Here is a 12064-nt window from a genome sequence, read left to right on the forward strand (position 1 = left end):
ATATTGATAATCCTTCTACTCATATATGTCAATGAAATATTTATAACTATTGACACCATGCACCCCACACTTTTTTTTAAATAAAATACATTTTTTCTTATATACTCTATTATTAATTTATATTTATTAAAAAATTTTTACACTGTTCTGGATTCAAATTTATTAAAATTTACTTTCTATTTTTTAGTTTGGTTTTCTATAAAAAGCCTGTTTTTTTTAGTTTTTTAAACTATTATTTATTTTCTACTTTTTAGTTTGGTTTATTTATAATTTAAAGTGATACTTCTTTATCGACGTATGCAAGAAATTTTATAACAATGTAAAAAAACTTTATAGTTATTATATCAATTTACTTTTAAAGTAGGTTTTGAATAGATATTGGCTGCAGTTAAAATAAAATTGATAAATATTGTTTTATCTCAGAAGTGTGTCTAGATGTGGCTCAATTTTTTGTTTATTACATGACTTTGCTGTTAAAGTGATTTTGTGTAGATATTGGCTGCTTCTAAAATATATATCCAATATAGCGTGTTGAAGAACTACAGTACTCAATAAGTTCAATATCCTGCTATGAAAATGAATATATTCGGGAAGTCATTGATGTTTATTCTAATTCAGCATATCTGATGGGTGACCATCCTTTGTTTGCAAATGTCGCACTAAAAATTTTCTCTCATTTGTTCCAGTCCGATTCAACTGTAAGTTTCATTTGCATGCAGTTGTACCAAACTACACTGGAGTATTCTAAGAAATGTTTTAAAATTTCTATTTTCTTTTTGTCTTCTTTGATGAGGAAACGTTCACTTTCTTTGTTGAAATCTTTAATCCACTGGTAAGCATTTGAGTTTCTGCCCGTGAATTTCCCTTCATGAAATCTTTTGCAATTTTCCCTCAATTTTGAGTTTCAGATATAGATTTTTTTCTTCAAGAAATTTTTCTAACAGTTTTTCCAATTTTTTATTTTATCCCACTAGCTATAGATTCAGCACTTTTTTTTCCCCTCAATTTCTTCCAGGTAAAAATCCTTAAACTGTAAGTTTTGCTCTCTATCCAAATATGTTTTTCATATATCATCTGTCAAACTTAGCCATATTTTCTGTGTTTTATGTCTTTTATTTAATGATTTACTGACATTGGCATAGTTAGGAGTACATATTTGTAACTGCTTGGTGTAGATTTGCAGGTTGGTGTTAGAGTGGAATTTGAAAAATCTGCCCATCAGGTGTAGCTAATGAGGTTATGCATATGGTGTTTGATTTCCCATCTGCTGTTGGTTTCACAGCCAAATCAAACCTCAATTTTTCCATGTTTCGTGAAATATTTGCAGAAAATGTTGTTTTATAATAATGTTTCCACTCTTGGTTAGTTGGTAAAATGAAACAAAGACGTAATTGTGTTTCTCTATTTAACGAAAGAAACAACATTTAAAGCCCTTATTTCAGATTTTTTTCTTCATATTTTTACAAATATAGATAATATTCTCTTCAAGAAAGTATATTGTTAACAATAATCATAACCATTCTCACTTTTCATTTAATTAAATGTCACAATATTTACTAGGCTTTGTTTATATCGCGCCAAAGACAAACTGAAACCATTTTGCTCATGTGCGAACTCTTTTTTGTGAAATTATATAAATTGATATAGAAATCTTATTTTGCAAATTGAATAATGGAATAATCTTATCAAATTAGTGTATTGTCATCTGTCCTCGATAAATCTACAAAGTTTGAATGAAATCTGGCCGTTTAAAGTGGGTCAAAATCGCACCCAAAGGAGTCGGTTACAAACATACAAACAAACAAACAAACATACAGGTGAAGCTAATATAAAGTGTGTAAAAAATTTAAGTTTTCAAGCAAAGATGGCAAAGGAAAACACTAAGGTAGGCTTATTGCAGATATGATATGTGTAGACAATCAGCCACTGTCTGTTATAGAAAACAAAGGCTTCAGAAATCTTATTGCATTTCTGGAACCTCGTTATTCAATGGTTTCGAGAAAATTTCTGGCAAATACACTTATACCAGAAATGTACCAAACTACATGTGAGAAAGTCAAGGGACTTTTAGTGCAAGCAGAATACATCTCACTTACATTAGATATGTGGGCATCATCTGTTAAAAGATTCGGGTTTGGGTTCGAGATTCTGCAATTCCAGTCGAGGATTTGAGTTAGGATTCGGATTCGAGGAAATCAGGATTCGCCCCATCCCTAGTTTTTGTTAATTGTAACAATGGCTGAAAGTATTTAATTCTAGTTTAAATCGCAAAGCCTTACAAATTTTACGAAAACACCATAAAATCTAAGAAAATAGCTAAAGTAAAGCAATAATCATAGATAAAAGGATAGTCAACAATAGAACTTCATTTTTACATACCTAGGATCTACCAAATGCCGTGTTTAACTTTTTTTTTTACTTGCACCATCATTTCCCCTATACATATTACCTTCAAGTGAAAGCATTTCTCACAATTTACGTTACAACAGCGCTGCATTCAATTGAAAACTATCAGAAAAGTTTAGACAGAATATTAAAAGTTGAAAGTGAATATTGTGAATATTTTATTTATTTTACGTTACTGCTTATGGTCATGGCAACTTTGCTTGCCATTCTAAACAAACTATTTTTTTTAGGTGCCTTGGTGATCCATACGGCCATGAATGAAAATGTTGGTGATATGTATGAACGCAAAAATGTTCAGTTTTATATCTTTCCTGTTACGTATTATGTATGAAATGAGTTTTAAATGTTTTTACAAAAATAAACAGTGGGTTACTGTGCCCATGTTGAAATAACTTTTAAAGCAACATAACAAAATTCCTGAAAATATGGCATCTTCAAGCGACAATGCTGGTTTTGCATTAGAAATATTTTGGAAAGGCACTTCGTAGCACTAAATTTCCAGACATTGCTGTTTTTTTTCGCCATTTACGATATTGGTTTTACGAACGACGAAGTATGTATAGCTATGATGGCAATCCTATTAGAGAAATTCTGTAATAATTTAGTAAAATCCGGGAATCTGTTTGTGGGCCTGAAGTCCATGAAAATTAATAAAATCCATAAAATTGGCAGGCTTGAGCTAGTAAATATGTGAGTGAAACTTGTTTTCAGTAAGTGAAAATGTGCATTATGGATTGGGCACTTCCATATATCTATCCATCTATCTATCTCAATGGGGTAAAATTAATTTACCGTTAAGTTTAGGCATTTTAATATTAAAACAAAAAGGTATAGTGAAATTATTTATACTATGATTACAATCTAGGGGAGTCAAATTTTTAGCCTCAAAAACATCTTTTCTGTAAATACACCTATAAACAAAATTTTTGGACTGTTTTCCAAGAAAGCTGGTATATATTTACAGGAATAGCTCCTTTGGTATTATAGGATACTCTATGCCAAATTTAACAGAAGGTTATGTTCTGGTTTATTTACCAACATCAGTTATTGGATCTTTATCACCCCATCCTTATCATAACAGTTTATTTTTACATGATGTTGCTCAGGTTTGTTAAATTTTAAATAATTAATTAAGTGCTAATTTTTCAACATGAAAAACAGTTTGTTTTGCAAAACTTTGTGGCACAATTCCTAGGGTTATGTATTTATATTTTATCATATTTGGCAGCTGCTGTTTATTTGTTAAGTGTTAAAGGGTCACAATCTCTTGCATTTTAGTCATACTTTACGTTTGCTTTCAGGCCTTCTTGGATGCCATAGTAAATTTAGAATTTCAAACAGTGGAAAGTTTGTGGAGAGAGTTTTGGCGTAGTCAGGATAACAATGGTGATGAGTGCGAAGAGGAAAAGTATCTCTCCAAGTAAGTGAACTGGATTATAAATGTTGTTACACATTCATAAACTAGTGAGTCGGTTCAAGCTTATCTGATCACTTTAATGATCTGTTAACATAAAAATAATACTTCCTGCAAACTGAAAATTCATAAAAGTATTCATTGTTTTGTACTACCGCATACTTATAATGGTGGTTAGCATTTAGGGAATACAGGGAAAAACCTGGCACTGTTAGGAATTTTGAATTTCGAAAAAAAATTTTGAATGTTCAGGGAAGTATATTATATCAGAGAATTCAAATCAAATGGTTGGACAAGTGCTGATCCCTAATTGCTAACTGGGTCATATATATTGTTGTATTGTGTGTTTTTATTGTGTGTGTGTGTTTGTTTAATTAATAGAGACAGACGAGTCTGCAAATTTTAGGGTCGAGTTAAGCTGAGTTAAGTTATAATACCTTAAAGTTGAGCTAATTCGATTCTACATCATAATTTTGAGTTCTAAAAAATTGAATCACGCTTGAGTAATTGCAGAAATTTTACATCATTATTTTATGTTCCTGGTTTTTAAGGTAATGTACCTTGTACGAGGGTGTTTTTTTTTTTTTTCAACCTCCGATCGGCTGTAATAAAAAAAACGGGAATGAATTGGGAAATTATTTTAATGTCAAAATAAAAACTTACATCTTTACTCTATTTTTCCACATAATCACCGTGCAGATTGAGGCATTTGTCGTACCAATGCACCAGCTTTCCAATACCCTCTGCATAAAATGATGCCTCCTGCCTATTCAGCCACGTTTTAACAGTGCCCTGCAGTGTGATTACAGTTTCATTTCTCCATGGCATGCCAATTAATCGATACCCTAATCGCTCGTACACGAATCGACACGTCTCGTAGTGTTTACCCCCTTCCACCAACTATGTGGAGCGGCCAACTCACACCTCAGTTGAAGCTTGGTTATGGGAATGTCAACATGGCTGCAACGATAAACTGTACGGGGAAATGCAAGCTGCGTGGAGTCATCCGTTTCTTACAGGCAGAAGGGCACACTGCAGCAGAAATCCATCGCCGAATGAGTGTTGTGTACGGTGAAAACTTTATGAGCGATGGCGTTGTGCGAGAGTGGTGTCGGAAATTCCGCGAAGGCCGTATTGATGTTCATGATGAAGGTGGCCAAGGAAGGAAGTCTGTAGCAACAGATGAAACAGTTCAGAGAGTTGATGCAGTTGTTCGTGAGTGACGTCGATTCACAATTTCAGAACTGTCTGAACAATTTCCGCTCATTTCAAGGTCAGCCCTATACGCCATTGTTACAGACAATCTCGGATACAGGAAAATCTGTGCCCGATGGGTACCCAAGATGTTGACTGACATCAACAAGGAGCGGGGAATGGCATCAGCCAATGTCGTTTTTGCTGTGTTACGCAGACGATGGTGAACACTTTTTGACTCAAATTGTGACAGGTGATGAAACATGGATTCATTTCGATAATGAAGAAACAAAACTTCAATCACAACAGTGGATGCACACCTATTCTCCAAACAAGCCGAAAAAGTTCAAACGGACATTCAGCACCAAGAAACAGATGGCTACAGTGTTCTGGGATCACTAAGGTGTGCTACTGGTTGATTTCATGGAGCCAGGGACAACAATCAATGCTGCTGCATACTGCGCGACACTACGACGGCTAAGACAGTCGATACGCAACGCGCGGAGAGGAATGCTGACATCTGGTGTTGTCTTGCTTCATGACAACGCCTGACCGCATAGTGCCGCCGTAACACAACTCCTTGCAAGATTTTGATGGGAAGTGTTTGATCACCCTCCTTACAGTCCGGATTTGGCACCGAGTGACTATCACCTTTTCCCCACGTTGAAAAAGTGCTTGGAGGACGACGCTTCAACACCAATGATGAACTGCAGAGCACTGTTAAAACGTGGCTGAATAGGCAGGAGGCATCATTTTATGCAGAGGGTATTGGAAAGCTGGTGCATCGGTACGACAAATGCCTGAATCTGCACGGTGATTATGTGGAAAAATAGAGTAAAGATGTACGTTTCTTTTGACATAAAATAATTTCCCAATTCATTCCGGTTTTTTTATTACAGCCGATCGGAGGTTGAAAAAAAAAAAAAAAAACCTCGTAGCTTATATTAAAGTTTACATATGTCTTCAACGAGTTTTTCATTTGTGTAAAGTGAATGAGTACAATACAACTATCAGTTGTATACATATTTATGTTTTAATTAGAATTAAGTGTTTTATTCCCACTGGATTCTGGAAAACTTCATGGATGTGAATGCTTTCGAAGGCAAGAAAAATTATGTGGTTTAGTAAATTAAATAAAGAGAAAATATGGATGGTAACTTTAATAATGTATCTATTGTTTAAAATGATCTTAAACTTATAGTTTCCTAGATGTTAATTCGGAAGGAATTTTCTTAGAAAAAATCCAAATTTCTTTTTCTTGGCATGTTTTCAAATTGTTTTCTAATAGTGTGTTGTATTATCTATAAAATAGGTAAGGACATTTGTTCACGATAAAATAGCTAACTTATAAATTTAAATATCTCAATTAACATGATTTGATAATTCATTGGTTGTGTGTGTGTGTGCACGCGCGTGCGGGCACGTGTGTGCGTGTGAACATTATTATGATAGGAAATATTCATAAAGCAGAGGAGTGATAAATAGTTGTGCTTTTTAATTAATCCTGTGAAGTTCTAAATTTCTTTTGGTTCCTTTAAAATACTCAACCTGAAACAGACGTTTAAGATATTAGTTTTTCGTGTTGTTGAATTGTTTTCAATTATTGTTTAGTGAACCAAGATAAATGACAAACCTCATCCATATTTTTGGTTTGGCACTTAAGAATAAAACCATTTTTTTATAAGAACCAATTTTCAAACAATAATTACTTACTTGTTAAACTGAACATAAACCAAAACAACTACTTAAACCCAGAACTGAACAGCCATCCTTAGGGACCCGAAACATTCGCGGATTCAATGACCTCTGTATTTCTCAAGTAACCACACTTGTTCATTGGTTGCTAAATTGTGAGGCGTCTCCACTGGGTAGCTTGTGATTCGACGCTTCTTTGGTTGATTGTCTCTAATTGGCCCAGTGAGCTCCAGTTAAACTGCGAGCCAATAGCCAAACCAGCAGAATTGTACACGTTTGAATTTCAGCCTATCATGAAATGAATCCGCATATTTTCCCGTCCATAGCCATCATTTGAATTTTGTGTTGTGTTTGTTTATACCTTTTGAATTTGTGTTTCAGAACAAAACTGTACCTGCTTTGCAAGTGTCCTCCGGTACAGTTGTTTGTAAGGCAGGTGGACTACCTCTTCTACCAGAACTTGGTTGACGTTCTGATACCTGATGTCCTCAGGCCAATCCCTAGTAAGTAATGATGGGTTCAATCCCAATCGTCTCAAATCTGAATCTCGATTTCAAATTACGTAGAGTATTTCGAATTTACCGTCACATCCAAACCTAGGTTTCCAGGGTAAAAAATAAATGAATACACAAGATATAAAAAAGTATTTACTGTATTGAAACCATTACACCTTTAAATCTTCTGTTTACAAACAACCTTTTTGAATAATTACATATGAAAATCAATTTACTAGGCCTGTGCAAAGTATCAACTAGCAAAAAAAATTGAAGCTCTTTTTAATATTTGAATTGTGTCGTGTTCTGTTTGTTTAATTTGAATAAAGTGGATTTATTAAAGAAAAAAATATAATATGGCACTCAAGTGTGCTTTTATGAATGCACATAATTAAATTTTTCCTTGGTTTTTGGATCAATTCTATTAAATTGTTAAATGTAGAGCCTAATTGTTTTTATAATTATTACAAATGTGAATTTATTTATTTTTACTTAATTCGTGTATTTAAAAAAAAAAAGTGTATTACAGTCTTGCTGACAAAAGTTTTCTAATTCAATTTGACTTTACCAATATTTTGAAAATTGATTTGATATTCACTTTGCATCAAAAAACTGGTATTCGCACAGGCCTTCAAATTTACATAATACCAGTGATGATGAAATATACCATTTACAAATCTGTGGTGTTATGGAAGAGAGGGTTAAGCCAAAAACATCAAATTTTAAGAGAGGTGGAAGAAAGTCAAGGATTATTTGAAGGATATGTCTTTGACACTTTATATGGTTTGTAGTTTTTTGTTGCCTGTATATGATATCAATAATTGAAGACATGAAGTAAATAATGCGCTAAGTGCCATTTTCAAAGTTTTGAGATAATGAGGTTTTTATTCTGAATGCAACCTTTTTTAGTCATAAAAACTTTAAATTGAAAAAAATTATATAAAACCAACCTAATAGTCATAGTAAAAGTGATATCTTTATTAAAATATAAAATGTAATCCAATTATTAGTTTTATATTTTTAAAGTCAGTAAATCAAAACAGATCAATGTCCATTTTATCAAATGTAAATAACGAATTAAAGTGCCATATGTATTTTTTGATTATCTAAGTGCCGAAAATTGAAATATTGTATTTTACCTCAATGAATACAATAAAAAAGGCTTTGTTATGTTCATACCAAAATTATATAAAAGTGTATTTATGTACCAAAACAAATTTTACATTGTTTAGGTTCTGAAATACAAACTAGGCTTTATTGAGTGAGGGTACAGAAATAGGCCAAAATTGATTTACATTGTTTATTACTACAATCATTACAGAAGTCATTAAGTAAAAGAACAACTTAAAATCAAGTTTTTTTTTTCCTTCAGTCTTTTCAGAGTACACTTAGGATGTCAGCTGCTCATAACACTCTTTATGTTTGTGTTCTTTAAGGTATGGAATCATAGTCTTCCGATCGGTCTTCTTTTCTTGTGAGATTTGGGAAATTCACTCAAGTCTTGGAAGGTTTACGTTCTTGATGTCCTCAACCTTACCGCCGGGTTTAAAGAAGTTGACTGTGGTCCATGGTTCAAGCTCGTTGAATGTTTTTTTCACCTTGATTTTTCCCGGTTTTGAAGCAACAATTTTTATCCAGATAACTTTGGAAATATTGAGCGTTTTGGTGTTCAGGAATTTTTCACAACATTCTTTAATGTTAAAAAAGTCATTCTCGTCCATCATGTTGACAAAGGGATTTTTTTCACGAACAATTTCAATCATTTTCTTTAGGTATTCAGGTACATAGCACAATATGATACGTTTTCGCTTATCTATGACCGCAAAATCTCGGTCGCAGTCTAAGAAGGTATGCCCTGCTACAAGAAACTTGTGATCTATTTCCCTGTAGACTCCAACTGCTGTAAGGTATATCCACAAGAAAAGTAACATCTGGTTTTTATTTTGCCCAGCGCAGTTATCGCTCCAGGCAATCAGTGAATATGTACTTTAAATAGACATGTGGCTACCTCATTGCCTCCTCTGCAAGATTGGCCTTCATGCCACAATGTCATCCTAGATAGCCCACTATGAAAATTGAGCACCTAAATTGTAGGTAGACAACTGACGCAGATAGTACATACATATTGCTATGTGTTAACGTGGGTAATGAAAATACTTGCTGGAGATCAAGGGAGAAAACATTAGTATGACTGTCGATTCTTCGAGCATTTTTACAATCCTCTTTTAACTGTAACATAGCCTTTTCTGCTTTCAAATGATGAATCTTCAGTTTGTTTTGGTTCTCTAGTTTTTCCTGTCCTAAAGAAGATGCAATTTTTGCATTTAAGATGTCGCAGGTAGCGCATGTATCAGTCCGAAGCCTATGAAATGACAGTTTGGGAAAAAAAAATTTTTAAATGTCAAAGTAGAAATGTTCTGAGGTTTGAGCATTTGGATATTTTTGTTTGAATGATTTGAATAGCCTACTGATATTCAGATCTGGGGACAAGTACTCTTTTTCAGACTTATTGCGCCCATAATGGCTTACTTCCCGTGGAATTGAATTTACGTGTTCACATACCAAGTTTTCTTCCTCAACAGTGTATTTACTAGGGATGGGTCGGTACCGGTTCTGGGTTCTCGGTTCCTATGGTTCTCAGCATTTTAACCGGTACCGAGAACCGCAGCTAAAATGTCAGTGCCGGTACCGGTACCGGCAGTATAGCAAAACCCTTTACGAAAATCTTCGTTCACTAGAACTTAACTGCAGCATGAAATGGCTCATCTCACGTCCAATTCACGTATGAATTATTTTTTTTTTGGACTTCTGTGGAATAATATTCATCTCTAACTATAAAATAAATTACACGTGAAAATATTGAATATTCTCGTCAAATCTGTAAACAAAGTACGTTTTACAATCAAAACATAACAGTTGAAGGTGCCATAGATGTAGTTCATAATTGTGTGCAACTCTATAACGTGCCTCAGCAAAGATGTGAGAATAGAAGATGCCATTTTTGTTTCAATTTGTTTTTAAAATAGGCAGTTAATTGAGTCGTTGACACGTAAGTATGGGTGACTGGTGTATAAAGAACAATTAAAAGTGCAAATTCCACAGAATATTTGTTTAATAGAATTAATGATTGATTTAAAATTTTCCGTAATAATTTTTCGGCATTCTAAAATTTTATGCTTTTTGTGCAGTGCTTTGGAGTGTAAGTTCACTGCATCTGCAGCCATCTAGCGGAATGGCTAGTAACTTTCTCTTTTAGGCAAACGGGATTGCTTTGAAAGTGGCACGTCTTTGTTTTTAGTGTTAATAGCGTTTACGAAGATTTCGTGGACACATGATAAAAAATATTGTTTTTAAAGTTTATTTTTCTTTTTTTAGTAAAGTGGTGTATGGATTTGTAGATGTATTTTACTATTGACTGGTCAAATGAAATACTTGTTGATAAAGTATAATTATTCTGGCCAAATAGAGCAAATTGTGTAAGAAATGGGATCATAAGTGTGGCAGTAATTTACTGTTGACTGTGCAAACAAACTGGATTCAATGTAGGCAATAATTTAGATGGATAATTTATTATTTTAATTCTTTGAAAGTTCACAAACATTGTATTTATTTCCATTATTCTAATATTTTCTTTTTTATTCCTATGTTTTAAAGCAGGGTGTATGTAGATTTCTTGAGGTAATTACATACTAGATTAATATAGTACATTTTAGTTTTATTAAGTGTTCTCTATATTATTTTGAATTTATTTTTTTATTAATACATATTACATTTGTAATAGGTTTGTGTGTTTACTGTAGCTTGAAAACTATACTAAACCTTTTAATTTGCTTTGATAGCCTCTTTAAAGACTGAAACATTATGTCAATGCATTTCTTTGTAAGCATACAATAAAAAACATTGTGGACAGAACAATACAAACAAATTATTATTTTCAGTGTTATAAACAGTAAATTTTTTAAGATGTAAGTCTGGATACAGGCTTTTTAGTGCTTTTTTTGTAGCCAAAATAATAGATAGTTTATTACTTAAAACACCTCATAAATAATGTGTGAATAATATTTATTTTATTAAGTCAGAAACGAGGACTGAGAACCGAGAACCGGGAAAAAACAGGAATTGACCCATCACTAGTATTTACGATGTTCCTTTTTATTACCCCTTTTCTCTATGTACATGGGATTGCCCGTCTGCTTTAACTCGACCAAAGTCTGCACTTGTTTTGGAATTAAATCAAAGATTTGTTGAAAAGTAGCCTGAAAGACTTGTACAATGTCGCCTTCCCCACCATTAGGAACTGTATAAACAGTAGTGGACTGCCGCCTACTATCTTTTTGGGTCCTCATATTGCCCATGGCGTCTCCTCTTAACAGGTTTAACAGTAATCAGGCCTAAGAGATAATTTTGCTGCTTGCTAAAATCAATTTTGTAAAAGTCTGTAAACAAAATCATCTTTTGAGCAAATGAAATCGTTTTGTAGCTACATTTACATTTACATCTTACATTTTCGGCTGGAGGTGTCCGCTGGAACTACGATGTTTTTCTTTGTTCAGGGTGTCCGGCGACCTGGAAAACCTGGGAAACCTGAAAAAGTCAGGGAATTTTGGAGGTCAGGGAAAAGTCAGGGAAAATTGTGAAAGTTCTGGAAATGACCAAAACCACTAACCACTCGCTTATCATGAAGGTTTTTCTCAAAGTTTTACAGAATACATTCTTTAGTTTTACTATTTTACAAATCAAATCATATTTATACTAATGTTTTCCTTTACCTATCTGGACTTGCGACATACAAGCGTGCTGCTTTCATGAAGTCTATAAATACTTACCGTATGTATGACATGCATACCGTATTTTGATGATA

The 12064-nt window shown here is 33.5% G+C and overlaps 1 protein-coding gene across 6 annotated transcripts in view; it reads left to right on the top strand.

Annotated features, from left to right (window-relative positions):
- Window positions 1-12064, top strand: part of LOC134535570 (DNA-binding protein RFX2-like) — a 290887-nt gene that overhangs the window by 237103 nt on the left and 41720 nt on the right. For all 6 annotated transcript variants that reach the window (XM_063374761.1, XM_063374759.1, XM_063374758.1 and 3 more), the window contains 2 exons: window positions 3708-3826; window positions 7091-7212. In XM_063374761.1, coding sequence (XP_063230831.1) covers window positions 3708-3826; window positions 7091-7212 — 241 coding nt within the window. The remainder of the gene's footprint in view (window positions 1-3707; window positions 3827-7090; window positions 7213-12064) is intronic.

This window comes from Bacillus rossius, chromosome 8, assembly GCF_032445375.1.
Source record: "Bacillus rossius redtenbacheri isolate Brsri chromosome 8, Brsri_v3, whole genome shotgun sequence".
Classification (NCBI taxonomy): Eukaryota; Metazoa; Arthropoda; class Insecta; order Phasmatodea; family Bacillidae; genus Bacillus; species Bacillus rossius.